The sequence below is a fragment of the Zonotrichia albicollis genome, chromosome 26 (genome assembly GCF_047830755.1).
Source record: "Zonotrichia albicollis isolate bZonAlb1 chromosome 26, bZonAlb1.hap1, whole genome shotgun sequence".
NCBI lineage: Eukaryota > Metazoa > Chordata > Aves > Passeriformes > Passerellidae > Zonotrichia > Zonotrichia albicollis.
The window spans coordinates 4,467,213-4,493,112 of NC_133844.1; the positions used below are offsets into that span (position 1 = coordinate 4,467,213).

The window sequence follows — 25,900 nt, forward strand, 5'->3', positions numbered from 1 at the left end:
CTTTCTAAACATTTCTGAACAACTGACCCAGACAAACCCACAACAGGGACATTTCCCGTCAGCACTTGGGTGTTTCAGCATCTTCTATTGCTCAGTAGTCAGGATAAAATAGAAAAAAAATCAGCTCTAAACCAGATTTATTTACATTTTAAAGTGAAATAAATAAAAACGGCATATACAGTTCTTGTTATTTTTTCCCCCTGCTTATCAGGTCAGAATGAGAGAGGTTTTACTTCTTTGAGTTTTATTAACTCATATGGGAGAAATTTGGTCATCTCATCCCCCCTTTTATAACTTATGTGCACCTTAATTAAGGCAAAATAAAGGCATAAAAATTCCTGGGAAACATTAACACTTTCCCTTGAAAAGCTCCTGGAGAATTCAGGGATAAGGATTGTTCTTTGTACCTTGAGCAAAGTGAAGCTGAGACTTTTCCAACTGTGAAATCACTGCCAGGTATCCAGCTCTGAAAATCCATCACCACTGCACCTCACACAAGTGATGTGTAATTACTCTTACTTATTAACAACATCATAATTACACAGCAGCAAAACAATCAGCGATCCCAGCCCCAGCCCTTGTCCTCCCTGCCAGTCAGAGCAGCAATGACGTGGGGAGCTGCTAAATGCAATTATTCACCAACCCACAGCCAGGCCTGCCTTGGACCTGCTCGAAGTCATTTAAAGTCCACACAAATTAAAGTAGGGAAGTGCTTTGAAACACAAATTCATCTTTAGAAAAGCCCTCCAAAGGGAGAAGAGCCTGGCTTTGGAAGAGGAATGGCCATGCCATGGATTTATTTAGATGCCACTGGAACACACAGTCTGAGCTGGAGCTCAGCACATAAAAATGGGAAAAAACCACTGGAATCTCCTTCAGGCAGAGCTGGAGAGCAGAAGCACAAACTGGAAGAGCCCTGACACCTCTGTGCTGTCACACCTTGGTTTCATTTCCTACCCCACCATGGCCACCAAGACACAGCTCCAGAAAAGCTGCTCCCACCTGATTCCAGCCCAGTTTCATTCCAGTGCACAGCTCAGTTGCTTTGTTTTGAGCAGCTATTTTTACTCATTTACTCACTTTTTAAGCTTTACATTATAAGCTCAGCCAGCCTCTCAGGTTTTGTCCATGCTGTTCTTTTCCAGGAAGCTGCTGGTCATTCTGAGGGAAATGTTGATTTTGGAAAAGCAGAGGGGAGAATGGAATTACACTGCTGCTCCCACCCTGTGTGACAGCACAGGCACCAGTGCAGGGCCCAGTTCAGTTCAGTGAGTTTTCAGGAGTTCAGGGAGCTCCTGGCCCGAGGCAGGGCAGGGACTCAGGTGAGATCTGGGTGTTTGAAGCCCCAGGATGCTGCAGGGCCCTGCATGAGGAGCTCTCCCAGCTTTCCCCAGCTCCCAGCCCCACAGCAGCTCCTGCAATCTCCACCATCAGAAAGCAGCCAGAGCCTGCAGAGGCCATCGTGGCCCATCCCCACCCCAGGAAGGATCATCTGTCATTGCTGACAGGAATTTGTTTAATCTGTTCCTGAAGGCTCCAGTGATGGAGATTCCACACTTCCCCAGGTTCCCCTGCTTGGCCATCACTGCTGTGAGAACTTTCCCCTAATGTTTAACAGAGACCTTTTCCTCTGACTAAATCACATCTCTTGTCCTTCTCAGGGCAGATATGGAGAACAGATTATTGCCCCCCACCTCTGCACAGCTGAACACTTGTTCAAATCCTCTCCAGATTAAGAAAACAAAATATTTTGAGGATCAATTCTATCCAGAGAAGGACAAAAGGAACTAAAAAGCAGCATAAAGTAGTAGACATGTCTTGGAACAAACTGCAACCTCCTCCTTTCTTGTGGGTTTCCTCACCCTGTCACTGCTATCAAGCATCCACAAATGATCCCCAACAACCCTTTTCCACCCAGCTGTGCCAGGAGGAAAACCCAAGCTTTATTTTGGGGCTGTATTTTCCCCTTGTTCTCCTCCTCCCACCTCCCGTGCACCCGGGGAGCCTCTGAGGGATCCTGAGGGAGGGAGAGCTCCCTGTGCTGCTGGGGCAGCACCCCCAGAGCTCTGGCACACTGGGCACGAACCCTCCTGTGCCCAACACACCAATTCACTGTGTCTTCCTCTCCCTCTTGTACAAACACACAGATTCATTGTCTCTCCCTCCTTTACAGCTCCTTGCTCTCACTGGTGCCTGGCATTCAGGATGTGACAGCCCCAGTGTCACCCAGGGCTGGATTTGGTACCTGAAAGCTGCACAGAGACACCCAGACAGCTCAGGTACAACCTGACTGATCAGGCACAAAGTGATTTCCAGATCAAACTCCCACCTGATTCCAGCCCAGTTTAATTCCAGTGCACAGCTCAGTTGCTTTGTTTTGAACAGTAAAAGGTGCAGCTATTTTTACTCATTCACTCATTCTTTAAGCTTTACATGATAAGCTCAGCCAGCCTCTCAGGGTTTGTCCATGATGTTCTTTCCCTTCCAAGCAGAAATCCCAGCCCAGGCTGCCCTCTCCTGGCAGCCAAGCTCAGCATCCAGCCCACAACTCTCCAGTCTGCTTCCAAACCAACCCCAAAGCAAATCCCCAAGCCAAACATTAAGGCAACTGTTTTTGGAGGGATTTAAGACATGGAGATGTGGCACCTGGGGACGTGGTTTATGGGCCACAGGGCAGTGCTGGACTCTGATCTTAAAGCTCTTTTCCAACCCCAAGGATTCTGGAACTCAAACAGCTCAAACAGTGCACTTTCTTTCAAGTTGCTTGAGGAATTCTTGTCTTGGGAGCAAGAGGTATAAAAATCCAACTGCTCTGGTTTCTTTCAAGCTCTATAAAAGCAGCCGAGTACATCAAGGATTTTATCCCACATCACTCATGGCACAAAGCAGTCACAGAAGGGACTGCATTGGACACAAAGCCATTTCCTCCAGGCTGGCACGGGCACCCCTGAGGGAAATGAAAAATGAAAGCTGAAAAATGACAGCAGCAGCAAAGGCTGGAGCAGAGCAGCTGCAGAGCTCCCTCTGTTCCACCGGGGCCAGCAGGGGATGGGCTCAGGACACACAGGGCTGGAAATGAAGCCCAGCCAATGCTTCTCTCCCCTCAGCCAATTTCATTTGTCAGATGAATTTTACACAAATAAATATCTAAAAGCTTTTTTTTTTCTTTAATGACCACCCTTTGCATCAGAGAATACTTCATGAACTCTAAATCTCACTCTAACTCCACCTCTGCTCATGCCCAAAGCCTCTCCAGAAGGTAGAAACAGGTTCCCCACTTCTTGAAAGGGAAGAGGAGGAAGTGATTCCTTTATTCATTGCAGACAATCTCTTTTGAGTGCAGTTTTGCAATCTAAAAGAAAATATATGCAGATTTCAAGAGCAATTTCTAGGGAATGGTCACACACAGGAAACAAAGCCTTGGACCAATTGTGGCTGGAAGGACACATTTGGTTCTGGTTTAACTGATAAAAACAAACCCACATTTATCAGGGAGAAGAATTTTTTAATTCTCTTCATTATCTGCCATAACCAGACCAATGCTCTGAGCCAGTCTGCCAAACAGTTCAGATCTTCAAACATTTTAGGCATCAAGAAAAGGAAAATGAGTTCTAAGTTATCCAGAAAATGAATAAGAAAATAAGTGAGGAAATACAAGAGGGAAAGAAGAAAACTGCACTTGAGACACAACACAAGGCCTGAGAAGCACCTTCACTTCAGAAAACCAGAGATGCCTGAAACATCCTTCAAGCTCAGCTCAAGAGTTTCTGCTGCTCCTGAGTGGTTTTGGTCACTCCTGCTCTTCCCACACACAGAATTTGTGCTTCTCCTTCTCTGGGTGGGAGCCCAGGGCGTTTCTTGAGCTGTGGCTTCACAGAGGCTTCTCCTCCTCCACCTCCTGGCAGGAGCTGCAGCAATGGGAGCAGAGCCCTCACTCTCCTTGCCCGGGGCTGGCAGGGGGAGGAGCTTCTGCTCCCTGTGAACATTCCCAGGCCCGGCCAGGACGGAGGTGCTGCTGCGTCTGCTGCCTCTGGGAGCAGCGGGCAGGGGAGGCTCCCTGGGCACCTCGATCCAGGCAAGTCCCGAGCCGGCCCCGTCCCTGCTCAGCCTCAGGCTGCGCCTCACCCGGAGCTCCGCGCCGGCCCCGTCCCCGCTCAGCCTCAGGCTGCGCCTCACCCGGAGCTCCGCGCCGGCCCCGCGGCTCCCCCTGCCCTGCGGCACTGACAGCACCTCCTCCACGCTGTAAGAGCAAACGGCAGGGTCAGCCCCAGGCACTGCCGGGTTCTCAACAGGAGGGAAGCAGAAGGCACTGCTGCTTCTTCTTCTTCTCCTTGCTGGCTCATGTCTGACAGAATCCTTCTGAGGATACCTGGCTCTCTGGGCACCCTCCTGTACCTCCTGTTGTTCCACAATTTCAAGCTCAGTTAGAAGATTTCTTTGTAATTCTTCCTTTTCTATCAAGGAACTGCTTTCTTTTGCTTCTTTTTCACATGGAGTCTCTTTGCCTCGCTGGAAATAATCAGATGTATCAAAATCACCTTCTGCATCTGGCACAGCATTTGAAAACTGGGGAGATAAAATAAAAAAAAAACTTTATTTTTTTTAAATACAGGCAACAGGTAATCCATGAAAACTGGTTTCAAACAGCTGAACTGGCTACTGCTCTCCTTACCACTCCAAAATCCCAACACCTGACAGGGAACCCTGCAGGAGATTGCTCTCCTCAAAAAGGCATGTGTGCCTCTGAGAAGAACTTCAGATCTCCTTTTGTACCTCCCAAATACATATGCATACAGTTTCACAACAGGCTCATACATATTCATTTTTATGGGTTTCGTGTGACATTTACCACTAGTTCCTTTCTATCAGAAAGAATTCCCAGGTCAGGCTGACTTGCCCTTACAGCAGTCCCTGTCTCTCTCTATCATCTTCTGTCTCCCCCCTTTATATCTGTCCTTCGCTGAAGTGACTTCACTGAGCTTGGGCCTTGCAGTCTGGCTAAATAACTCTGGGTTCTGACCACAGACTCAACTCAAAAATGTACATTTCACCTAAATTAAAATGGATTTCTATCTTGGAAAATTTTCACTTTGCCTCACCAGGCTGCTCAGAGGCTCAGCTGAGTTCTGAATGCCCAACCCCTCCTTCCAAGGACAGAGATTCCATGGCCTGCAGGCTGAGTTTTGTGGAGAAAGGAAAGTGCCCCACAGCTTTGTCAAAGCTGTACAGCTGGTGTGTTTATGACACTGCTGGGTGCATGCAGAGATTGCTCTCCTCAAACAAGGCATGTGGGCCTCTGAGAGCTTCGGGTCTCTTTATCTCCCCTCCCAAATCCACATGCACACAGCTTCACAACAGGCCCACACATATTCATTCTTACTCTGTGTGACATTTGCCACCAGTTCCTCTTTACCAGGAACAATTCCTGCTCTGGCCAGCCTGCCCTTGCAGTAGTTTCTGTTTTTCTCTGTCTCTCTCTGTCTCCTCATTATCTCTGTCCTGCAGTTTTCCCTTCAGCTTCAGCCTTACAGACTTTTCACCCTTTCTAGACATTTCACCCAACTCAAAATGGATTTTTACTCTGGGGGATTTTTCACTCAGTCCCAGCGGAATCACTGCCAGTGCCTCCCCCCAAAGCTCACTGTGAGCAGTTACCTCAGGAGCTGCCTCCAGGCTCCCTGGCACCGCAGAGTCTGCAGGGCTGGTGGCTGCTGCCTCCCCCAGGAGCGCAGGGCACGGAGCAGCTGCACAGAGCCCCTGATTCCTGCCAGCCTGGGGCTGCTGGGCACTGCCCCTGCAGGTGGGGTCACCCACACCTGCACCCTCTGCAAAGAGCAAACACATGGTTGTGCCTTCAGTCAATTAACATCTTTGTGTATTACAAGAAAACTTCTTTGTATTTTACTTTGTGTATAAATTATTTTACTTATTATACTTATTAACCTATATAAAAATAACTTTCCACACACAAACAGTGGAGAACAAAGCCAACAGAAAGCTCAGCACATCCCTTCACTCTCCATGCCCAACTCACTAGGAAAACAGCAGCACCCAAAGTAAAGAGGTGGATGTGGATTTTTGGTCAGATTTGCACTGGAGTCCAACAAGAACTGAATTTATCAGCTGGACATTATTAATTTATTAGATCCTCCAGACTCTGCTATTACAGAAACAATTGAAAGTAAAAATACTTTTTGTACAACTGTTGAGGAACAGAAACAGCAAAGCAAAACAAAACCAAACCCCAAATTACCTGTAAGAAGTGCATCTGCCTTTGGTGAGTCTGGAGATGACACAGAAGAGAAAACCTCTGGGATTTCAGGGATAGGGCTGAGCAGGGGTTTCTTAGAAGCCATTTCTCTTTCCCCATACAAAGATTCCTTGACTTTTTTCTTTCTTCTTTTCCCATAGCTTGGGCGGGTTTTTCTCTGAAAAGATGGAGGAGGAGAATAAAGCACAGTGAAATTTTAATCATTCTCTACAATATTTTTCAGTAAGTGACCCCATTACTGGATTTTGATGGATGACAAGTGTTTCCCTTAAAAGGAAGATTCCACTTCCTTTGCCAGCTACAAAATAATCCAGAAACTCATAAGCAAAAGAAGAATTACTTTTCTAACTTGTCTCTGCAAGAACTTGGTAAGGGAAGAAGCACAAACTCATTTGTTGGCCCTCAAGTCTGAAAAGGAAAAGAGATATTTACCTGAGCTTTATATTAACTGGATCTTATTTAAACTTGTGATATCATTCTGTGAAAATTTTACTGCTTAAAGTAATTTTTTAAATTATTATACTGATTAACCTATATAAAAATAACTTCTACACAAGCATCCCACAAACAGTGGAGAACAAAGCCAGCAGAAAGCTCTGCACATCCCTTCACTCTCCATGCTCAGCTCACTGTGAAAACAGCAGCACCCAAATAAAGAGGTGGATTTGGATTTTTGGTCAGATTTGCACTGGAGTCCAACAAGAACTGAATTTATCAGCTGGACATTACAGAACAAACACCTAACCCCACAAAGATCCTTTTGGCCCTACAAGAATTCAAGCCCTCAAGTCAGCAAGGAAAAGAGATGGGGCAGGAAAACAAGATGGGGATGAAGAAGAAAATCTTGGCAGCAACAGGAAGATCAAAATAATCCTATAGGACACAAGGGGAGAGAAATAAATCAAAATAAAAGCAGAATTCAGCAACTGCAGTGGCTGGCACTCACCTGGGCCTTCTTGGGAACAGCTGTGCTTGGATTCCTCTGTCTCTGGATCTTGCTCCTTTCTGGGTTTTTGGTGTCCTTGTTGTTCTCAGTGTTTGTGGCTCCTGAGCTGCTCCCATCAGAGTCCTGAGCCACGGCCCTGCACTGCTGGGAACAGGTTTGGGTGCTTGGGGGCACCTGCAGCTCAGAGAAACCCCCAGAGTCCCACAGGCACAAGAATCAAATGGAATTCATCTCTTCTCACCTCATTAGAGGTTGGCATAAGTGGGAATTAAACATTATAGACTTATTTCCCCCAGTACAATCCAGTCCTGGTTGTGTTATAATGAAAATACTCATTTTTATCTTTAGTTATTTAGGAAAATGGGTTATTTCTGTATATTCCTCTATTTGTTGCCTTCCCCTCCCACCAGAGCTGCCCAACACTGCAGGCTGAATCAATTCTTGTACAATCAATTCTGTGCCTTGAAATTCCAGCAACCAAAACATTTTGTCAGATTTTTTGGAAAAGCTCCTGGAAAATTCAATAGAAATTGTCAATTTAAGTACCAGGCTATATTTTTAATAACTGGAAAATCACTTTCACTGAAAAATCTCATTTCCTCAAGGCACTACCAGGAGGTATTTCCATATACCTGGATATAGATAATCCTCATACCTGAAGCTGGAAGAACTTTTTTAAACATCAAGAGGGATAAAAGAACAATTCAAATAAACAAAATAAATTGTATCACCAAGGAAACTCACCTTCCTCTTAGCAGCAGAACGAGTTGTTACCACGTCAGGTTTGTCAGTCTCTGCTACTAGAAATGAAAAAAAGGATTTTTATTCAGTTTCAATGAGAAAATTATCTACATTATTTCTGATCCTGTGCACCTCAGCCAGTCTTGACTAGAAACTTCATCTTGAGAACTATTAAACATGGCAAGATAAAAAATTTTATTTGCTCTACAAAATAGAGGAAGACTCAGCTTGGGAGGATTTGGTAACAAGAATTAGAACATGCAAAGCTTTCACAGATAAATATGCACAACCCACTCTCCATTCTTTTGTTGTTGGGTTGCTGTTTAAAAGTTATCAAAATTACAGCATCAGAATCAAGACTGTAAAAAAAATTCCTTTAAGCAGTAAAATTTTCACAGAATGATCTCACAAGTTTAAATAAAGCTCAGGTAAACACTGCAGCTACTGCAAGAGCTTCAGAAGAAAACCTTTCCATTTAAATGCCAGCATTCAAGTTTTGGCACAATTGAAATATATCCCCTGTATTAAAAAAATACAAACAGAAAAATAAACCAAAACCCTCAACTTACAGTTTTCAGGTATAAAAAGATTCATTATCTACTGATAAAAGCACAAGTTGGGGTTACCTTCTGCAATTTCTGCAATTTCAACAGGGGCAGGGGCTTCTGCAGGGGCTTCTGAACCTTCTGGGAATTCTGGGAGAGGCTCAACACCTTCCTTCAAACAGAAAATGTCATTTTTTAGCAATAAATCACAGCAGATATTTGGTGGACCTTGTCCATCAGTGTTTGTAGACAAAGCAGTTTTATTTTGTTTCTTTAAAGAAAACACCTTTGCTGTGTGTGGCAAAAAGAAACACAGCAGCAAAATGTAAGAAAAAGTGAAGGGGAAAACATTTCAAGGTTCAGAAAGCTCCTAGAACAGCTCTCCAGGCCAAAGTGCTGCTCAGAATTCCTAAGACTCACACTGAGAAGTCGAGTTTTAACTCCAGCTGAACTCTGCTTTTACATTTCTGTAGGGAGAGTCCTGTGTGTTGGACAAGTGGGTCCCAGCTATTCTAAACAAGGCACAGCTGCCCAGTCCTTAGCTGGGCAGCAGCTGTGGCTCACAAAGATAACTGGGATAAAAGGCTGAGAGCCCTGGAGGAGCCCCAAGGAACTGTGCTACAGAGAAGAGCAGCATGGTAGGAAACCAGCTGGAAGGTATGGAACAATGTATGGGACTCTAGAAACATGATAATAACAATAAGAACCCAACAATTGGTGACCCCAACGTGATTGGGATATGCAGCCTGAGAGCTGTGGGGGAAAAGGCAGCCAGGAGCTGCAGAAGAACACAGCTACTGAATCTCTAGGAGCTGTGCTGGATTACAGCCCTCAAGCAAGAAGCTGTGTGTGTTGTACGAGGCCTTTGAGTCTCGGGATAAAACATGCATTGTAAAGGAAATGTATATATTGTACTTGAATATCTATATTGTATTCGAATACATCTGTTAGTAATGGAAAAAGGGGGAAATGTAGTGAGAGTCCCTACAAAATCTACGTGTTGGATAAGTGGGTCCTAGTTATTCCAAATGAGCCACAGCTGCCAAGTCCTTAGCTGGGCAGCAGCTGTGGCTCGTGAAGAAAACTGGGATAAAAGGGGTGGGCTGAGAGCCCAGGAGGAGCCCCTGAGAAGCCCTGAGGAACTGTGCTACAGAGAAGAGCAACATGGTAGAAAACCGGCTAGAAGATATGGACTTTAGGAATATAATAACAGTATCAGACTCTAGAAATATGAAAGACAATAAGATAACAATTGGTGACCCCAACGTGATTGAGATATGCAGCCTGAGGGCTGTGGAGGAAAAGGCAGCCAGGAGCTGCAGAAGAACACAGCTACTGAATCTCCAGGAGCTGTGCTGGATTACAGCCCTCGAGCAAGAAGCTGTGTGTGTTGTACGAGGCCTTTGAGTCTCGGGATAAAACATGCATTGTAAGGAAATGTATAAAAAGGGGGAAATGTAGGGAGAGTCCTATGTGTTGGACAAGTGGGTCCCAGCTGTTCTAAACGAGGCACAGCTGCCCAGTCCTTAGCTGGGCAGCAGCTGTGGCTCACAAAGATAACTGGGATAAAAGGCTGAGAGCCCTGGAGGAGCCTTGAGGAACTGTGCTACAGAGAAGAGCAGCATGGTAGGAAACCAGCTGGAAGGCATGGAACAATGTATGGGACTCAGAAACATGAATAACAATAAGAATCCAACACATTTCAGCACTTTCTTCACAAACCCAGCAGGCTGAGGGGAACGAAGCCAGGACTGAGCCCACACAAACTGACCACTGACCTCATCCCAGCCAAAGTCCAGCAGGGGCAGAGGCTCCTCAGGGAGGCCTGGCCGTGTCCAGGGGCTCTGGCCCCTCCCTGGGGAGGCTCCTCTGCGCAGGGGGGTGTTGGCAGGCAGGCTCTGGTCAAAGATCTCGGGGCTCAGAACTTCCCCAAAAGTCACTTTTTTCTTCTTGGGTGTTTTGGAGCTGTCAGCACTCTCTGTTGGAATAAGATAAAAGGAAATAAACAGCTGTGTGAAGGGGAACTGGCACAGGGCAGAGGCTTTGCAAGAGCTTTAAATATTCTCCTAAAAATCACCACCCAAACAACCAGCAAAACATCTTCACATGGCCTGTGAGGCCAGCCAGGACTTTCACTCTGGATTTATTAAAAAACTCAAGGAAGAAACAGACTAAAAACAACTCCCAGTAACCCAAGTTTCAGCTGAGAAGTGTAAGACTCCTTCAAAAATCAGGTGCTCAAAGTTTCTGAAGTCTTGGGGTGGGTTAAATTTTTTATAGACATTCCTTTCCTTGGCAATCTTGTTTTCCATGTCAGCAGCAGGATGCCACAAGGAGGTCACTCAGTGGTGATTAATACCAATAATCAGGCTTAGCAAAGAGGCAAAAACCTTAGCATCACAATATTTTACTTATTTTAAAAAGAAATAAAGCCAAGGGATATGTTTTTTTCTTAGAAAGGAGAATCTGACCTGTTTGCAGTGTTTCAGAGGTTTTTACACAATTGGAGACTGCAGCAGATTCATCTCCTCCTCCATCAGTGGCACTGTTTAAATATTCCTGTCAAATTTAAGATACAGTTCAATAAAAATGAATTCAAATATTGTTCTCTAAGCAGCATTTAATAATCAGTCCTTTTATTAAACCAAAGCTCAAAAACATTAATTGCATGGAATGGTTCAGGTGGGAAGGGAGCTGAAAATGATGCAGTGCCACCCCTGCCATGGCAGGGACACCTCCCAGTGTGCCAGGGTGCCCCAGCCTGGCCAGGGACACTTGCACTTTGTTCTCTTTGTGTTTTGAGGCATTTCAGCCCAGCTTGGCCTTCAGGGCAGTCTTGGGAAGGAATTAATCTGTGGGAAAAATGGGGGCTGGGAATTAACAGAAGCATGGAATCATGGAATGGTTGGGTTGGAAGGGACTCAGCAGCTCATCTCATCCCACCCTGGCATCCAGGGACACCTTCCCCTGTCCTGGGGTGCCCCAGCCTGGCCTTGGGCACTGCCAGGGATCCAGGGGCAGCCCCAGCTCCCTGGGAATCCCATCCCACCCTCCCAGGGAGGAATTCCTGCCCAATATCGATCCAGCCCTGCCCTCTGGCAGTCTGAAGCCATTCCTGGCACCCCACACCTTTGTCAAGTCTCTTTTTCCTGTCACCCCTTCAGGGGCTGAAGGTGCAATGGTGTCACCCCGATCCTCTCCCAACATGAGAGCTCCATGATGCCCAAGAAGCATTAAATCATTCCCAAACCACTCCCAAGGCACAGCCATCAGTCCCCAAAGCACCTGGAAGCTCCTCCTTGGTGCAGGCCCTGAGTCAGCCCTGGGGGTGTCCAGGAGCTCCTTGGCTGGGGTTTTCTTCAGGATGGATCTGAGCAGGGAGCTGCTGTGGCCCAGGGCAGTGCTGGGAGTGCTCCCACCTTCCCCAGCCCAGCTCCTGCTGGGGGCTGGCACAGCACCCCCAGGGCCACTGGGCTCCCCCCCGGCCCCTGCAGAGCCAGCACCCAGCTGGGACACTGAAACAGAGAAGGAAAAGTGACAGAACTTTAGTGCTGAAAGCATCAGTATAAAAGCACCCACATCTGCACAGATCCTGAGCAGAAACACCCCACAAAAATCCACCAGTCTAAATTCTGGCTCTTTTTGTGCCACATGGACATTTGCTGTTTTCAGAAATTTATAACACATACTAAAAAGGAGCAGTACATGAATGAAAAGTTACATCAGGTTTCTACTGCATCCTAAATTTAGACAAGGTGATAAATGTCAGCTGAAACATTTCCTGACCAATATTTGTATTTCCTAATGAGAATTTAACAAAGATTAACAAAGATTTAACAGTGCTGAATCCCCTTACCATGGTCTCTTTCCAGGGTCTCCCCAGTTACAGCAGGGTCCAAGGATTGAACAGGATTTTGCTGCTCACAAACCCATTCCTAAAGAAAGAGTTGCAGGATTTTTACAACAGCACAAAGTATGGAGGGTTTCAATCCCACAGACAAGGATTTCAGAGTTTTCCCCATCAGCCACTATTTCAGCACCCAGGGAAATGCTTAGAAAATGCTTAATGAATTAAATGCTTAGCAAATGAAGAAATTGTCTATTTTAATGTCTAACTGAGAGGTTTCTCCCCAGTTGAAAGCACCTTGGCAGCAGTGGCAGTCACAGCTCGTTGTGGGGACAAGATGCTGCAGATCCTGAGCTCACTCCTGCTGCTCTGGGTCCCATTTTCTCTGAAATTCTCTTTTAAAGCAGCTCCTCTGTTGTCCAGCATGAACTTTCCACTCCACTGCTCCAGGTCTGGCTCTTTTTTAAAAGGTGCTTTGTCCTGAGCTGCATCAATTCAAAATAAATAAAATAAAACAGAAGCCAAACAAATCACAAAGATAACCTTCAGGTTTTTCAAAGAATCCTCTTTTTGTGTTTCCCCATCAAGAGGTGCAAAAAGGCAGGAAATGTTCTAGGCAGGGAGAAGAACACATTTTTTAGATCTACTTTGGAAATAACATTACCAACCTCCAAAACAAAATAAATGATTCCAGTGATATAAATGTTATTAAGGTCAGCAATAACAGAGAAGTAAAATGAAAGTAAAATGAAAAGTTTTACAGAAAAAAGTGCAAAAACATTCATGTTCAGTGAGAAATTCATCAAAGAGCACAAATCTAGGAACTAAAACTAATGGAAGAGACTCCAAACCATGAGTTTTCAGAGAAACCACCAATCAGGGTGCATTAAGATGATTTAAACCAAACAAACCTCAAAGCAAGCACAGCCACCTGTGCCAAGCCTAATAAAGGAAGATGATTTTGTTTTACGAGAAGCATTTCCAGTTTCATGCTTTCAGCTGATATTTCAGGTAAATCAGTGCCCAGGATATTGAATGCACTCACAGGAAGCTCCCTGCTGGGAAGGCACCCCCAGGTGTGGGAGCCCAGGCTCCCCCTCAGCCTCCTGCAGGGACTCAAAGGAGGCCTGGAAAATGTTGATCTTGTCCTTCAGCGACCTCACACTTGCAGGTTTGAAAGGACTGATCTGCAAAACAAAATGAATCCCATCAGGCATTTCCTCCCTCACCACTGCAGCTTTTGTGCTTTGTATTTGCACTTAGAGATAAAGTGCAAAGGATCTGGCATTTAATCTGGCTGCAATTATATCTGTACAGAAAAAAAACGAAAAAAGGAACTTTACCCAGAAATCTGGTACATGTCTGGGTAAATCTCACTGAACATTTTATTGCATTTCATCTGTTCTTCTAGTCTAGAATTTGCTTTGTGACAGTCCAGGATAGTTCATGTTCTGAACCAACCTGATTGAGCAAGTTCTGAACAAACCTGACTGACCAAGCTCTGAAAAGACCAAGTCACTCACGCTTGAAACTGGCTTCACTTGGAACCAGCAACACTTTAATTACCCAAAAAGCAAGAGCAGCAAACACAGGAATGTGACAAAAATTAAAATTTATCACGGAGAAGAAATTCCAGCCTCTACAATACAAACAGAACTTGGAACATCCCCTTGTCCTGCAGTCAGTGACCAAGGGACAGCAGCACATTGATGCCATGGCTGTCCCTTCTGCAGGATCCTGCCCAGGACTCCTGGCCCCTCTCCCAGCACAGGGCGTGGAAGTTCCCAGCAGGTTTTTGGGAGGGACTCACCTGGGTGAAAGCTTCTCTGTGCCTGCTGCTCCTCTGCTGGGCCAGGAACCTGATCAGGGTGTTGTTCTCTGGTGATCCCCTCAAGCCAATGGTTGATCTTCTCCTGAATTTTAGTGAAGTTGGGGAAGCCCCTGAAAAGGGCACACGAGGAGAGGTTCAAAAGAAAAACAAAGCACAAAGCCACAAAAACGTGTTGTAATACCTAAAGCTAGAAAATGGTATTTTTTCATCTTTTTTAAGGCTGATTAATGCCACTTTGATCCAAAATGACCTGCTGAGCCCAAGAAACCTCCCTGAGCATATCAATAATCACAAACCCAGCCTGCCTTTCAGCTTTTCCATTGTTTGTGAGTGTTCACCAAATTTGTTTTGCATTCCCTTGTGACACTCAGGACACTGCATTGACTGAGATGAACAGGGAGCATTTCAGAGCAGGATTTAACCTGTGCAGTTCAGTGGTGTCAAATCCTGTACGTGGGATGTCCCATGAAGATGCTGCAGCCCCTCAGAGAGTGCTCCTGGGCACACCCACACTGATCACCTGAACCTGCCCGGGAGCCTTGGGGATGAGCTGGGACCAAAGGAGCTGCAGGAGCCCCTCTGAGGGGGACAGAGGTCTTTTGTCACCCCAGCCTCACCTGTGGCTCGTGTTCCAGGACTCTCCTGAGCAATCCCACACTCAGCACTGATCACAGCACCAATGGCCATGGGCTTCTTCCTCTGCTCAGAGAGCCCCAAAGCAGCTTCTCCTTCCACTCTGTCCCTCTCAGGGGTGCAGAAGTCACTTCCCAAGGGAACAGCTGGGCTGCTGGACACACCCTCCCTGGTGGGCAAGGGGGGCTCAGCGAGCAGCACATCCCCCCCAGAGCAGCCCCCAGGGAGCTGCCAGCCCACAGCAGCCCCCTGCAGGGGACACAGATTCTCCTCGGGGCCTTTGGGGCACTTCGGGGCACGTTTTGGTGACCGTGCCTGGCTCCCATCAGTGAAATTCTCCTTCCTGGATGCTCTGATGGCCTTGGATTTGGTCACTCTGCAGCTCTTCTGGGCTCTTGGCAGAGGGCAAGAGGCCTCTTCCTGCTGTTCATTTTCTTTAACTTTCAGGGGAGTTTTAGATCCTCTCAACATTGTTTGGGACTTATTTGAAGAAACATCCACTCAGCTTTTGCTGCTGTAATTACAGACTCCTATTAACAAGAAAAAAAAAACCTTATTACTTAGAGCAAGAGCTCATTACCACACTCATGCTTCTCCCAAATCCACATTTTCCAGAACAAGGTGTTTAATAGTGGGGTGGGAAGGGAAATTTAACCCCAAAAACCTGCAGGCAAAGGACACAAGGGGCAAGGACCAGAAAGAAAAACACAGAGCAACAAAAATCTGCATTATAAACATGCACAGGAGTGGCTCAGGGTAAGGAGCCACAAGGCTGTGATGTCACTCTGTCAATTCACATTTATATAAAATACGTGCAGAAAATACAATAATCACAAGCACACTGCGGCTGTTTTGCTCCAAGTGTTAAAATCAGTATCAGCAGTTTAATGCTACTTTTAATCACACTAATTAGTAGCAGCAGAAAGAGAATACAAAAGAAATTGGAAAGATGCAAATACATTGGAAAGAAATCAGCAGAAGAAACACTAGTTATATATATATATATATATATATATATATATTAACTACCACTAGAGCTTGTAATTAGAAATTTTAAAAGGTTAGGTATTTTTGCTGTTAATTTCTAAAGTTAATGACGTACAACTCAATAACGCGACTCTACAACTCCCCTTCTGAACACACGCTCACTATTAGAAACAAACATATCTAAACGAATCTGCTTTACAACGCCTGGGCAATCTTTTTCTTTCTTATTTTTTCCTTTCCTGCTCGGAGGCCCAGCGGAGGCCGATGGCTTCAGCCAGAGCCACCGGCCGAGAGGGGAGAAACTCCAACGCGGGGCTGCCGGGTGGGTACCGGCCAGTGGGCACCGGCACCCCGCGATCCCGGAGCACACTCTGAGCACAGCCCGGTACCGCCCGGTACCTCCCGGGCACCCCGAGCGCCGCCCGCCGCCGTCCCCGCCAAGCCGCCCTCACCTGGGCCCGCGCCCGGCCCGCCTCACGCTTTCAAACCGCGCCACGCCCCTGCGGATCCCTCCGCGCCCCCGCCCCTTCCCCACCCTCAGCGCCCGCCGCAGCCGCGCCGGTCCCGGCAGCACCGCAGGGAGGAAGGGACATGGGGGCGACCCCTCACCGCTGCTATGCCCCGGGGGTCCGCGCGGGGCTGGGCGGCGACCGGGGGACTCTTTGACTCGGCGGAGAGATCGCGTCCGTTGGACCGCAGCACCGTTTTGGTACGGGAGAAAAAATAAAATGAGCAAATGAATTAATTCAACGGCCCGCGCGCACGTGACGGGCGACAACCAATCGCAGAGGGGTTATGCAAATATGGACGCTTCCTCTGCTCGCGATTCGCTGCCCTCCCGGCTTTGGCCCGCCTCCTCACTGCCCATTGGGCAGAGACGCGGCACAGCGCGGCGCTGATTGGCCGTGGGGCCTGCCCGTCAGCGCCCGCCCCTTCCGGGTGTCGGCGCGGCGGCGGGCGCAGCATGAGGCGGGTGACGCTGTTCGTCAACGGCAGCGCCCGCAACGGGAAGGTGAGGCTGGGCCGGGCCGGGCCGGGGCCGCTGCCGCGGGTCCCTGCCCGCCCTCCCGCAGCTTCCGGGGCACCGGGCCGGGCCGGCGGGAGCGGGGCGCGGGGTCCCCCTCAGTGCCGGTGCAGGGAATCGCGACAGGCGCGGTCTGTCACGCTCGGTGCCCTAAGGGAGCCGCGTCCGGCCGCTCGTGCCGGGCACCGCTGCGGGATGAGGGCTCTGCGGGGACACGGACCCTGCGTGCGGGTACCCGGGCAATAATCGCATTGAATTGTTTAAACCTCGCTAAAATCGTCTCAGGACTGAAAATAGCGATTCAGAGGCCCAGCAGTGCTTGTCCAGCAGTGGAAAAGGCTCTGGGGTGCAGTTCCACAGAGATACCGTGATCCTGATGTTTCCATCACATTCTGAGTGTAGATGTTGATGTGACTGTGCTTTAATGTGTATTAATTGTTAATTCCATTAATTCTGCCCATGATCCCGCTATTTCCAGCCGGGCGGGAGTGCAGGGGTTCCTGTGGATGCATTTCAGCCTTGCAGTTCTGCTGAATTGTGTCTGTGATCCTGATTTTCCATCCACATCCTGAGGGCAGACAGCTCATGAGCCTCTCCTCTAATCCTTGGTTTTAGGGAGGGAAGTACATTTGAAACAGAGCAAGTAGCAATATTTCTTTAGAGAAATAAATTACCGAATTATATTCCTACAGCCCCAGCCTTTATTCCCTCCCTGCTGTTGCAGTGAGTTTGGTGGCAGCTGTGCAAGTCACCCTGGTTTTCCTTTCCCTTCTTTCCTGGTCGAGATCCAAATGGATTTTGCTCCTCCTGATAGCCCTGCTCAATGTGAAGGGACAGAACTTTTGGAGCACAGTTCCTGGCTTTGTTTTTCTTCACAGCCTGCTCTTCTCTCCTCCCCAGGTCGTGGCTGTGTATGGGACTCTCTCAGATCTGCTCTCTGTGGCCAGCAACAAGCTTGGGATCAAAGCCACCAGCGTTTACAACGGGAAGGGGGGGCTCATTGATGATATTGCTTTGATTAGGTGAGGATCAGCCAGGAAAAGGCAAATCAGGCCTCTGGATTAAGGGACTAACCTGTTAATCCCCCTTAATCCATACCCAGTGCTTTCCCTAAAACCAGATGTGATCATTTCCAGCCAGGGTGCCCAAATGTCCTTTCATGTCTTTTTAACTTCAAACCATTTATTGACTCAGCACTTGATACAAGCTGTGTCTGAGGCCTCACCTCCTCCTGTGTTGGTTCAGGGCAATGTTTGTGCCATGAAATCCCCCCTGTTTCAGTCAGCCCTGCAATGGGGTTTTCTGTAAAGGAGACAAATTCTGGCAGTACTTTGGCTTCACAGAATAGCCCCAGACTGGGGAGAGCAGCAGCTAATTAATTCTTGTGTAAGAATTAATTGATTACACAAGTGGTCCCTACCTGGCTGCTGCAGATAAAATCTGGTGAAGTCAGTCCATTCCAATCCATTAGAACCTGCAAAATATTGAGTAAAATCAGAAGTTCCAGCTGATGGCCACTGGTCATAATTTACCTGAAAGAGTCAGGAGAGGTTCCACAGTCAATTAGATGAAGAATAAATTCTGATTAACCTTCTTTTTCTCTTCCCTCTGCCCCTCCTGTCTCAGGGATGATGATGTTTTGTTTGTCTGTGAAGGGGAGCCCTTCATTGGTGAGTCTCTAATTCTTATCTTGAACCTTTTATTTATTAGAGTTTCTTTTGCTTTCATATAAACTTAAGATTTTATTTTGTGGTGTTTTCAGAAGATACCTCTTTGTAATTAAAGAGTATTAACAATTTTCCCTGTAATTGCTTGCTTTATTCTCTGCAGACCCTCAGACTGATGGGAGAGCTCAGGAGGAGCTGACAGGGTCCCACACAGACTGGCTGACTCTCAATGTGGGAGGCAGATACTTCACCACCACCCGGTAAAAATGGTCTTCAAAAACTTCCAAAACTTCCTTTCAATAAAGCAAAACACCTTAAAAATGTATTTTAAAATGTACCTTAAAAATACCTTTAAAAAAATACCTTAAAAAGTAACTTAGTTTGAAGCAGGAGGTCTTTGACTCCTGCAGCTTTCTCTGTATTTCGTATTTGCCACCACAGTTTTGCAAGAAATTAATTCTCAAACATTTACAGATGAAAGAAAAGTAAATTTGGGCTGCTTTTGTTTCCTAGGAGCACTTTGGTTAACAAAGAGCCTGACAGTATGTTGGCACACATGTTCAAAGACAAAGGTGAGTATGTTGAGATGAACTTGATTATTTTTAAGTAATAAATGAGCAAAGTAGGCAAAAGTCACTGCCAAGATGAGGCTTTTGTTCATACAGTAAAATATCCAGAGTGTGTTAAAGTACCAGAGCAGAACAGGGAATAATTTTTTAAAGCTTCATTTCTCTCTATCATCTCACCACCTGATGTTGATCATCTGTCTCACAGGCTGCAAACACAGCTCCCATCCATTGTGGGTACTTTGGGTCCTTTGTTTGTGTATTTGATTTGAGGTTTTCATCTTGTTGCATCTTCTGAGTTTTGTCAGCAGAGCCAAAGAGCAAAGTGCACGAGGGAGCCTTGGGGAGACAGAATAAAATTTCAGTGCTGCTTTTATCCTAGCCAGGATTCTTTTGTATGAGGTGCAAATTCAGTTATTCAGAGCAGGAACAAGTTCATTTTAAGCTGATTTTTCCCCCCACTCCTCTTTGCCTTCCTTCTCTCTCCGAACCACCCTTCCAAGTGGAATGTTTGCTATTCCAGTGCCTTTGGTAGTAAAAAACTCTGAAAACTGAAGCAAATGCTCTTCTACTACTACATCAAAAGTAATTTTATATATATATATGTTGTGGAAACAGATGCTTGGGGGAATAAGCAAGATCCTAGAGGAGCTTTCCTCATTGACCGCAGTCCCGAGTATTTTGAGCCCATTTTGAACTATTTGCGGCACGGACAGCTCATTGTAAATGATGGCATTAATTTGCTAGGTAGGTATTACCTGTCTGACATCTCCTGAATTCATTATTCCTCCTTGGAATTAAAGCTTTGTGTGTAAATGATGGCATTCATTTGCTGGGTAGGTATTACCTGTTTGACATCTGAATTAATTTTTCCTCCTTGGAATTAAAGCTCTGCCCGTGGTGAGGCCAGGGGGGCTTTGTGTGCTCTTCTCCATGGTTGGGAGTTTTCCTTTGGTGGATTTATTCTCAGAGTGCAGCTCCATGTGCTTGCTTTAATGAGGATAGGCTGGTTATTTCTCTTTGGAGCATTAAAAATCCATACTGGATTAATATCTGGAATGCTGGAGTTGATCTCTTTAACCTAATGCTGCTGTTTGAAATGTTGTGTCTGAGTTGTGTTTTTCCTTTTAGCTGCGAGCAAACTGTTTCTCTCTCCCCAGTTACCTCCAGTAGAATGTGTGTGTGTTCTCCAGTAAGGGGAGAGAAGGGTGCTGCTCTCTGGCCCAGCAATTCCCTGCATTAACCAGCCCTGCTTTGTTCCTAGGGGTTCTGGAAGAAGCCAGGTTTTTTGGGATCGACTCCCTCATTGAACACCTGGAAGTTGCTATTAAGGTACCTTGCTGTGTGTGAGCCATGGTGGTGGTGCTCTGGCAGGGAATGTGAAACTCGGAGCTGGTAGCTGTAACTGAGAGCTGTAACTCAGCTGTGAGCTGTAACTCGGAGCTGTAACTCAGAGCTGTAACTGAGAGCTGAGAGCTGTAACTCAGAGCTGTAACTCGGTGCTGTTAGCTGTAACTCTGAGCTGTAACTCAGAGCTGGTAGCTGTAACTCAGAGTTGTTAGCTGTAACTCGGAGCTGTAACTGAGAGCTGTCAGCTGTAACTGAGAGCTGTAACTCGGTGCTGTAACTCAGCTGTTAGCTGTAACTCAGAGGTGGTAGTTGTTACTCAGTGCTGTTAGAGGTAACTCAGAGTTGAGCTGTAACTCGGAGCTGTAACTCAGAGCTGTTCCTGTCCCCGGTGCCCAGAACTCGCAGCCAGCCGAGGATCACTCTCCCATCTCTCGGAAGGAGTTTGTCCGGTTCCTGCTGGCCACGCCCACCAAGTCCGAGCTGCGCTGCCAGGTGAGGGAGCTCAGCCTCTGTCTGTCAGCAAAACTGCAGGAATTGTTCAGGAATTGTTTCCTGACACCCGACCCACCCCTGCCCTCTCACAGTTTGAAACCACTGCCTGTTTCAAGGAAAGATCCAAATATCCTTTCCTCCACCCCTGCTCTCTTACAGTTTAAAACCACAACCTGTTTTAAGGAAATACCAAACCTTGGGAGCTTTGTATTTCCATGTCATGTTGTTATGTAATAGATGAAATGATCTTGTGGGTGTTTATATAGGGCCATGGAATGGTTGGGGTGGAAGGGACCTTAAGGATAATCTTGTTCCAGTCTGCCATGGGCAGGGACACCTCCCACTGTCCCAGGTGCTCCAGCCTGGCCTTGGATGCTTCCAGGGATGGGGCAGCATCAGCTGCTCTGGGAATTCCATCCCAGCCCCTTCCCACCCTCAGAGGTGGGAAACCTGATCTCCAAATCCCTTGCCCCTTGTCCTGGCATTCTCTGTCCATATAAAAGTCTCTCCCATCTTTTTCTCAGCCCCTTTAAGGTACTGGTCGTGTGTCAATACATTGTTTATCTGTATAGATTTATACACACAACTGCCCAGACATGTTTCTTGTAATTCTTTTGTGTCCAGAGCTCCCCCTTCCCCTCTGTGACCACTTTGGGGGTGTCCACTGCTCTTGCAGGGGCTGAATTTCAGTGGGGCCGACCTTTCCCGCCTGGATCTTCGCTACATCAACTTCAAGATGGCCAACCTGAGCCGCTGCAACCTGGCCCATGCCAACCTGTGCTGTGCCAACCTGGAGAGAGCTGACCTGTCTGGCTCCGTGCTGGATGTAAGGCTGCTGCACTCTGGGCAGCCTGGGCTGCCTGCACTTGTCTCCTGAAACAGGAATTGGAACAAAAAAATCAGTTTCCCAATGTTTTCTGTGATTGTTGCACTCAGAGCACTCCCACACTCCCTCACAGTAACGGGGGGGTTGTGCTTTGGGGGTTCAGTGCAGAATTGAAATCTGTGTTCTGCTGATTTCTGTGTTTATCAACACCCTTGTGACTCACATCCTGTGTCTGCAGTGTGCCAACCTGCAGGGGGTGAAGATGTTGTGTTCCAACGCAGAGGGAGCATCCCTGAAGGGCTGCAACTTTGAAGATCCATCAGGCCTTAAAGCTAATTTGGAAGGTAAGTGTTGGTTTGTTAATTATTCCCTGGAATCAGCCCTGTGCCTGCACATTTATGTGTTTGGACAGTCCCTGGGAAGAGCCCACAGCTCTGGGCTGGTTCTGCCAAACAATCCTTGAATTCCCAGTTGTGCCTTGGCCTCTCCCAGTTTGCCCAGTGTCAGATCCCAGCACATCCTCTGGCTGCCCTGGGGGCTCAGAGACCCTGGCACAGAGCCCCAGACCCTGTGCCTTTGATTTTAACCCATGGAGAAAATGACCAGCCTTGTGTGAGGATTCACAAGCCATGAGACTTTAACTAGAATGAGAGTTAGTTTGTTACAAGATAGAAAAGCAGAATTTTGGGGTTTTAGATTGGAGGTTCAGAAGCCAAGATGGAGGGATTTGGGCATGCCCTGTCCTTCTTCTTTCTTCTTCTTGGCCTCCATCTTCTGGGTGATGGTGGCACTTTTGGGTTGGTTTAGAGTAGAGACAGACTGTCTAACACAGGTGATAGGTATTGGAAAATTACTGTAAATAAAGTACAGGTAGTTCTTGGTATAGAAAGATAACACCACCCTGAGGTGGTCAGTGTGCCACGGACCCACTTGCTAGACAGACTCAGCAGGTCAGAAAAGAATTTTCTAGCTAACAGAAAATAAAACCACAACAAACCAAAACAAACCTTGGAAACCACAGCTGAGGAATCCTGACTCCTCCTCCTCCTGTCTCGGGCTGGCAAAAAGAGACTTTGTGACACCTGGGGGTGACCCCAGCACCCAGCTCTGGGGGAGCCTCTCCTGGAGCTGCTGCACTCCTGGCTGGTTCCCTCAGGCCTCTGTGGGTGTTGCAGGTGCCAACCTGAAGGGAGTGGACATGGAGGGCAGCCAGATGACCGGCATCAACCTGAGAGTGGCCACGCTGAAAAATGCCAAGCTCAAGAACTGCAACCTGCGAGGGGCCACGCTGGCAGGGACTGACCTGGAGGTGGGCACAAACACCAACTGTTTCCTAGGCATTGATATTGTGGGGGCATGGGATGGGAGAAAATAGAGTGCAGAAGGTAATCTCAGCCCTGGGGAGTTGCAGCTGCACTGATTATCAAAGATTAGGAGCAGGCCACAGCTGTGTCTGATACGGATGAGATATGAAAGAGTGGGTTGGGTGGGTCAGAGGAGCTGCTGGAGTTTGTGAGCTGTGCTGTGAAGGAGTCAGTTCTGTGAGGAGCTGCCCATGAGAAATCACCAAGAAGGGGTTGAACATTTGCAATAAAATGACAACAATATGTAAATATAATATGTACCCATATTATGTATGTGTACAAAAAGATGGGAATTCAGGGGGTGTCTGGCTTTTCTCCAGCTGCAAAGTTAAATGGAGTTATGGGAAGTGGAGTCAAACTTTGAGCAGAGTTCTGTCTCTATTCAGTTAACATTGTTTTTCCTTCCCCCTTCAGAATTGTGATCTGTCAGGTTGTGACCTGCAAGAAGCAAATCTGAGGGGATCCAACGTGAAAGGAGCCATCTTTGAGGAGATGCTGACACCCCTGCACATGTCCCAGAGCGTCAGATAGGGGCAGAGGGTGCTGGAGAGGAAGGAATCAGACATTCATCGTGACTTGCTTCACCTCCTCCCCTTCCTGAGTTACAGTCATGGTTATTAGCCACCTTACATTTGCAGTAGTGCCTAGGTAAACTCTTTTTGATCACTTTTGGGGAGGGAATTTTTGTTTTCAGAGGTTTGTACCTCTGTGAGCAGAGTGAGGAAGTGGGCTGGTGCTGGAATCAGAGAGTGGCTGGTTTGGGGGGGAAAGGTTCAGTGGTTTCATTGTTTAGCATTGCCTCACTTTGGAATGCATTTTAATTTATAAAGCACAATATATGCAATTCTATTTATTAAATCTGTAGCTGCAATATGAATAGAAGATGTTACTCCTGTACAGTAGCAACCAAGTTGAGGTTTACAGGTGTATTTCCAGTCTGGATCCGTGCCAGGGGGGCTCAGTGTCCCCAGGGGGTGCTCAGGGCTCTGCTGGGGTGGAAGCTGATGGGAACATCCCTGCTCACAAATTGGATATCTTGAATTAATCCTCTCCAAATGAGCGTGGGGGTGCACTGTCAGTCACAGCTGGTGACACAAATCCTGCTTTCACGTGTCCTGACCACTCCAGGCTGCAGCTGCTGCAGTTTTCACCCTTTGTGGTGAATTCAGTGCAGAGAGGAAAGTCCAGAGCTGGCACCAAAGCAGAGAGAGGCAGAGGGGCCCTCCCCTCACCCCCCCAGCAGGTGAACATTTCCCTGTTTCCCTCCATGCTCTATGCAAAGACTCCCTGACAGCTCCCTGGGCGTTTCCCAGCTGGGTCTCCCCTTGTGTTTGGGCTGCTCCAGGTGCTGCAAAATCCTCGTGCCTGGGGCCAGGAGCCCTCCCTGCCCTCCCACGGCTGCTGGGCTGGCACAGAGCAGCTCTGGGCAGGCAGGGCCTCAGCCCTGCTGTGGATGAGGAGCTGCTCCCTGCAGGGTCCACGGAGTTCTCAGCTCACACCACCTTTATTTTACACACAATCAAAAAGCACATGAAGAAACTATACCAAAAAAAAAAAGAAAAAAGGTGCATCAAGAACTTACCTCAGATGCTTAAACCACCCCAAAGTTAAAACTAACCTTGAATTTAAGGAAATCAAGCTGTTACTGTAGAAATACAAAGGAGGAATAAGAACCAGTGGAGTTCCACAGGTCTCCGGGGGTTGTCTCTCCCCTGCAGTGCAATTTCTGTCGTCTTGTCTCAGTTGTTGTTACACAAATGCTGCTTTGCCCCCAGGCTGGGAGGATCAGAGGTGGTTGAGGGTCAGCAGAGGATGTGTTGGGGGGAATTGCAGGATTTTCCCTCCTTTTCTAGTTGGTTTGACTCAGGTGAGTGATGTGAACTTTCAAGGCTCAAAATCCCAGAGCCACGAGGTTCAGAACTGGGATCATTTCCTGCAGATCCCTCTGGATCGAGCTCTAGGACAACACAATATCCTTGGAGAAATGACCTGTAAATTCCAGGGAAATATTCCAGTGTGACTTTGGAGTCCTTTCTCCCACCTCATGGCTTTCAGTGGGAATGTTGTGTCTGTTGCAGTAGGAGAAGATTCCTAGGGCTAGAGAAACAAATGAATTATTTTTCTTTATCATATTTTGTAGCTGGCAGAAGTAAAACTATTGTATGGAAAAAAAATATATATATATATCTATTTTCATAATCACTGTGTATAAAATCTCTTTGAACTTTCACTGAAGCACTATGGAATAATCACAGCATGTGGCACCATCATTCACAGCTGGATTTTTGGTACCTCTTTTGCCAGCACAGAGCTGTGGCAAGAGCCCTGTGCAGAATTTGCAGGTTCCAGCTAATTTAAGTTGCATTAATAAAAAGTGTGAAAGAAGAAAATGGCTTGGTTGTCTTCATTTTAATAAAACCCCCAAATCTTACCTGGTTTGTGTGAGAAGAACAAGAATTTTTTAGTTATAAGTATAAAATACCTGTTGGAAAAACAGCTGTGCTTGTGGGAGTTCCGAGCCATTAACTGGGGAGTTGCATGGGGTTGGTTTTGGTTTGTCATTCCTCTCCAAGACTTCTCAGCCTTTTTGTCCCCACCCTTCATATTGGCTTAATAAAACAGTTGGAGGCAGAATAGTCAGAGAATTGTGGAATATCCTGAGCTGGAAGGGCCCCAAGGATCATAAAATGCAATTCCTGTGGAAGCACCAGAAACCTGGGGAGAAAAAGTTGTTGGGAGCTGTTGAGGGCAGTGCTCAGAGCCAGGGTGAGCGGTGCTCAGTGAGCTGCAGTTACTGGGCAGAGCTCGGT

General features: G+C 47.0%; 2 protein-coding genes across 12 annotated transcripts; one reads left to right on the forward strand and one right to left on the reverse strand.

Annotated features, from left to right (window-relative positions):
- Positions 1-2,992: 2,992 nt before the first annotated feature.
- On the reverse strand, positions 2,993-16,568 carry CDCA2 (cell division cycle associated 2). 10 transcript variants are annotated; one of them, XM_074559096.1, is made up of 16 exons: positions 16,411-16,568; positions 14,799-15,344; positions 14,161-14,291; positions 13,396-13,537; positions 12,648-12,835; positions 12,360-12,438; positions 11,789-12,018; positions 10,975-11,062; positions 10,282-10,481; positions 8,585-8,675; positions 7,962-8,017; positions 7,218-7,391; positions 6,254-6,428; positions 5,656-5,825; positions 4,160-4,566; positions 2,994-4,108 (listed from the first exon to the last, which is right to left on the reverse strand). In XM_074559096.1, the coding sequence occupies exons 2-16, from the start codon at positions 15,283-15,285 to the stop codon at positions 3,712-3,714; spliced, it is 3,015 nt and encodes a 1,004-aa protein (XP_074415197.1). In that variant the 5' UTR covers positions 15,286-15,344; positions 16,411-16,568; the 3' UTR covers positions 2,994-3,711. The 10 variants fall into 10 exon arrangements, with proteins under 10 accessions (XP_074415198.1, XP_074415197.1, XP_074415195.1 ...); XM_074559094.1 differs by having other exon boundaries at positions 2,994-4,566; positions 7,218-7,361; positions 7,962-8,014; XM_074559092.1 differs by having other exon boundaries at positions 2,994-4,566; positions 7,962-8,014.
- Positions 16,569-16,682: 114 nt separating this feature from the next.
- On the forward strand, positions 16,683-24,709 carry KCTD9 (potassium channel tetramerization domain containing 9). 2 transcript variants are annotated; one of them, XM_005494468.3, is made up of 12 exons: positions 16,683-16,813; positions 17,726-17,847; positions 18,452-18,495; positions 18,656-18,752; positions 19,006-19,064; positions 19,677-19,805; positions 20,323-20,390; positions 20,805-20,900; positions 21,577-21,726; positions 21,965-22,070; positions 22,902-23,035; positions 23,505-24,709. In XM_005494468.3, the coding sequence occupies exons 1-12, from the start codon at positions 16,766-16,768 to the stop codon at positions 23,619-23,621; spliced, it is 1,170 nt and encodes a 389-aa protein (XP_005494525.1). In that variant the 5' UTR covers positions 16,683-16,765; the 3' UTR covers positions 23,622-24,709. The 2 variants fall into 2 exon arrangements, with proteins under 2 accessions (XP_005494525.1, XP_074415199.1); XM_074559098.1 differs by lacking the exon at positions 19,677-19,805.
- Positions 24,710-25,900: the final 1,191 nt, after the last annotated feature.

Bases quoted from the DNA above. Each gene is read 5' to 3' on its own strand.
- CDCA2 (XM_074559097.1), bottom strand. From the start codon at position 15,285: ATGTTGAGAGGATCTAAAACTCCCCTGAAAGTTAAAGAAAATGAACAG. The intron at 12,836-13,395 runs GTGAGTGCATTC...GAATTGATGCAG, and splicing joins TTCCCAGCAGGGAGCTTCCT to CTCAGGACAAAGCACCTTTT. The intron at 8,018-8,584 runs GTAACCCCAACT...TTTCATTTCTAG, and splicing joins AATTGCAGAAATTGCAGAAG to TAGCAGAGACTGACAAACCT.
- KCTD9 (XM_005494468.3), top strand. From the start codon at position 16,766: ATGAGGCGGGTGACGCTGTTCGTCAACGGCAGCGCCCGCAACGGGAAG. The intron at 18,753-19,005 runs GTAAAAATGGTC...TTTGTTTCCTAG, and splicing joins AGATACTTCACCACCACCCG to GAGCACTTTGGTTAACAAAG. The intron at 20,391-20,804 runs GTACCTTGCTGT...CCCGGTGCCCAG, and splicing joins ACCTGGAAGTTGCTATTAAG to AACTCGCAGCCAGCCGAGGA.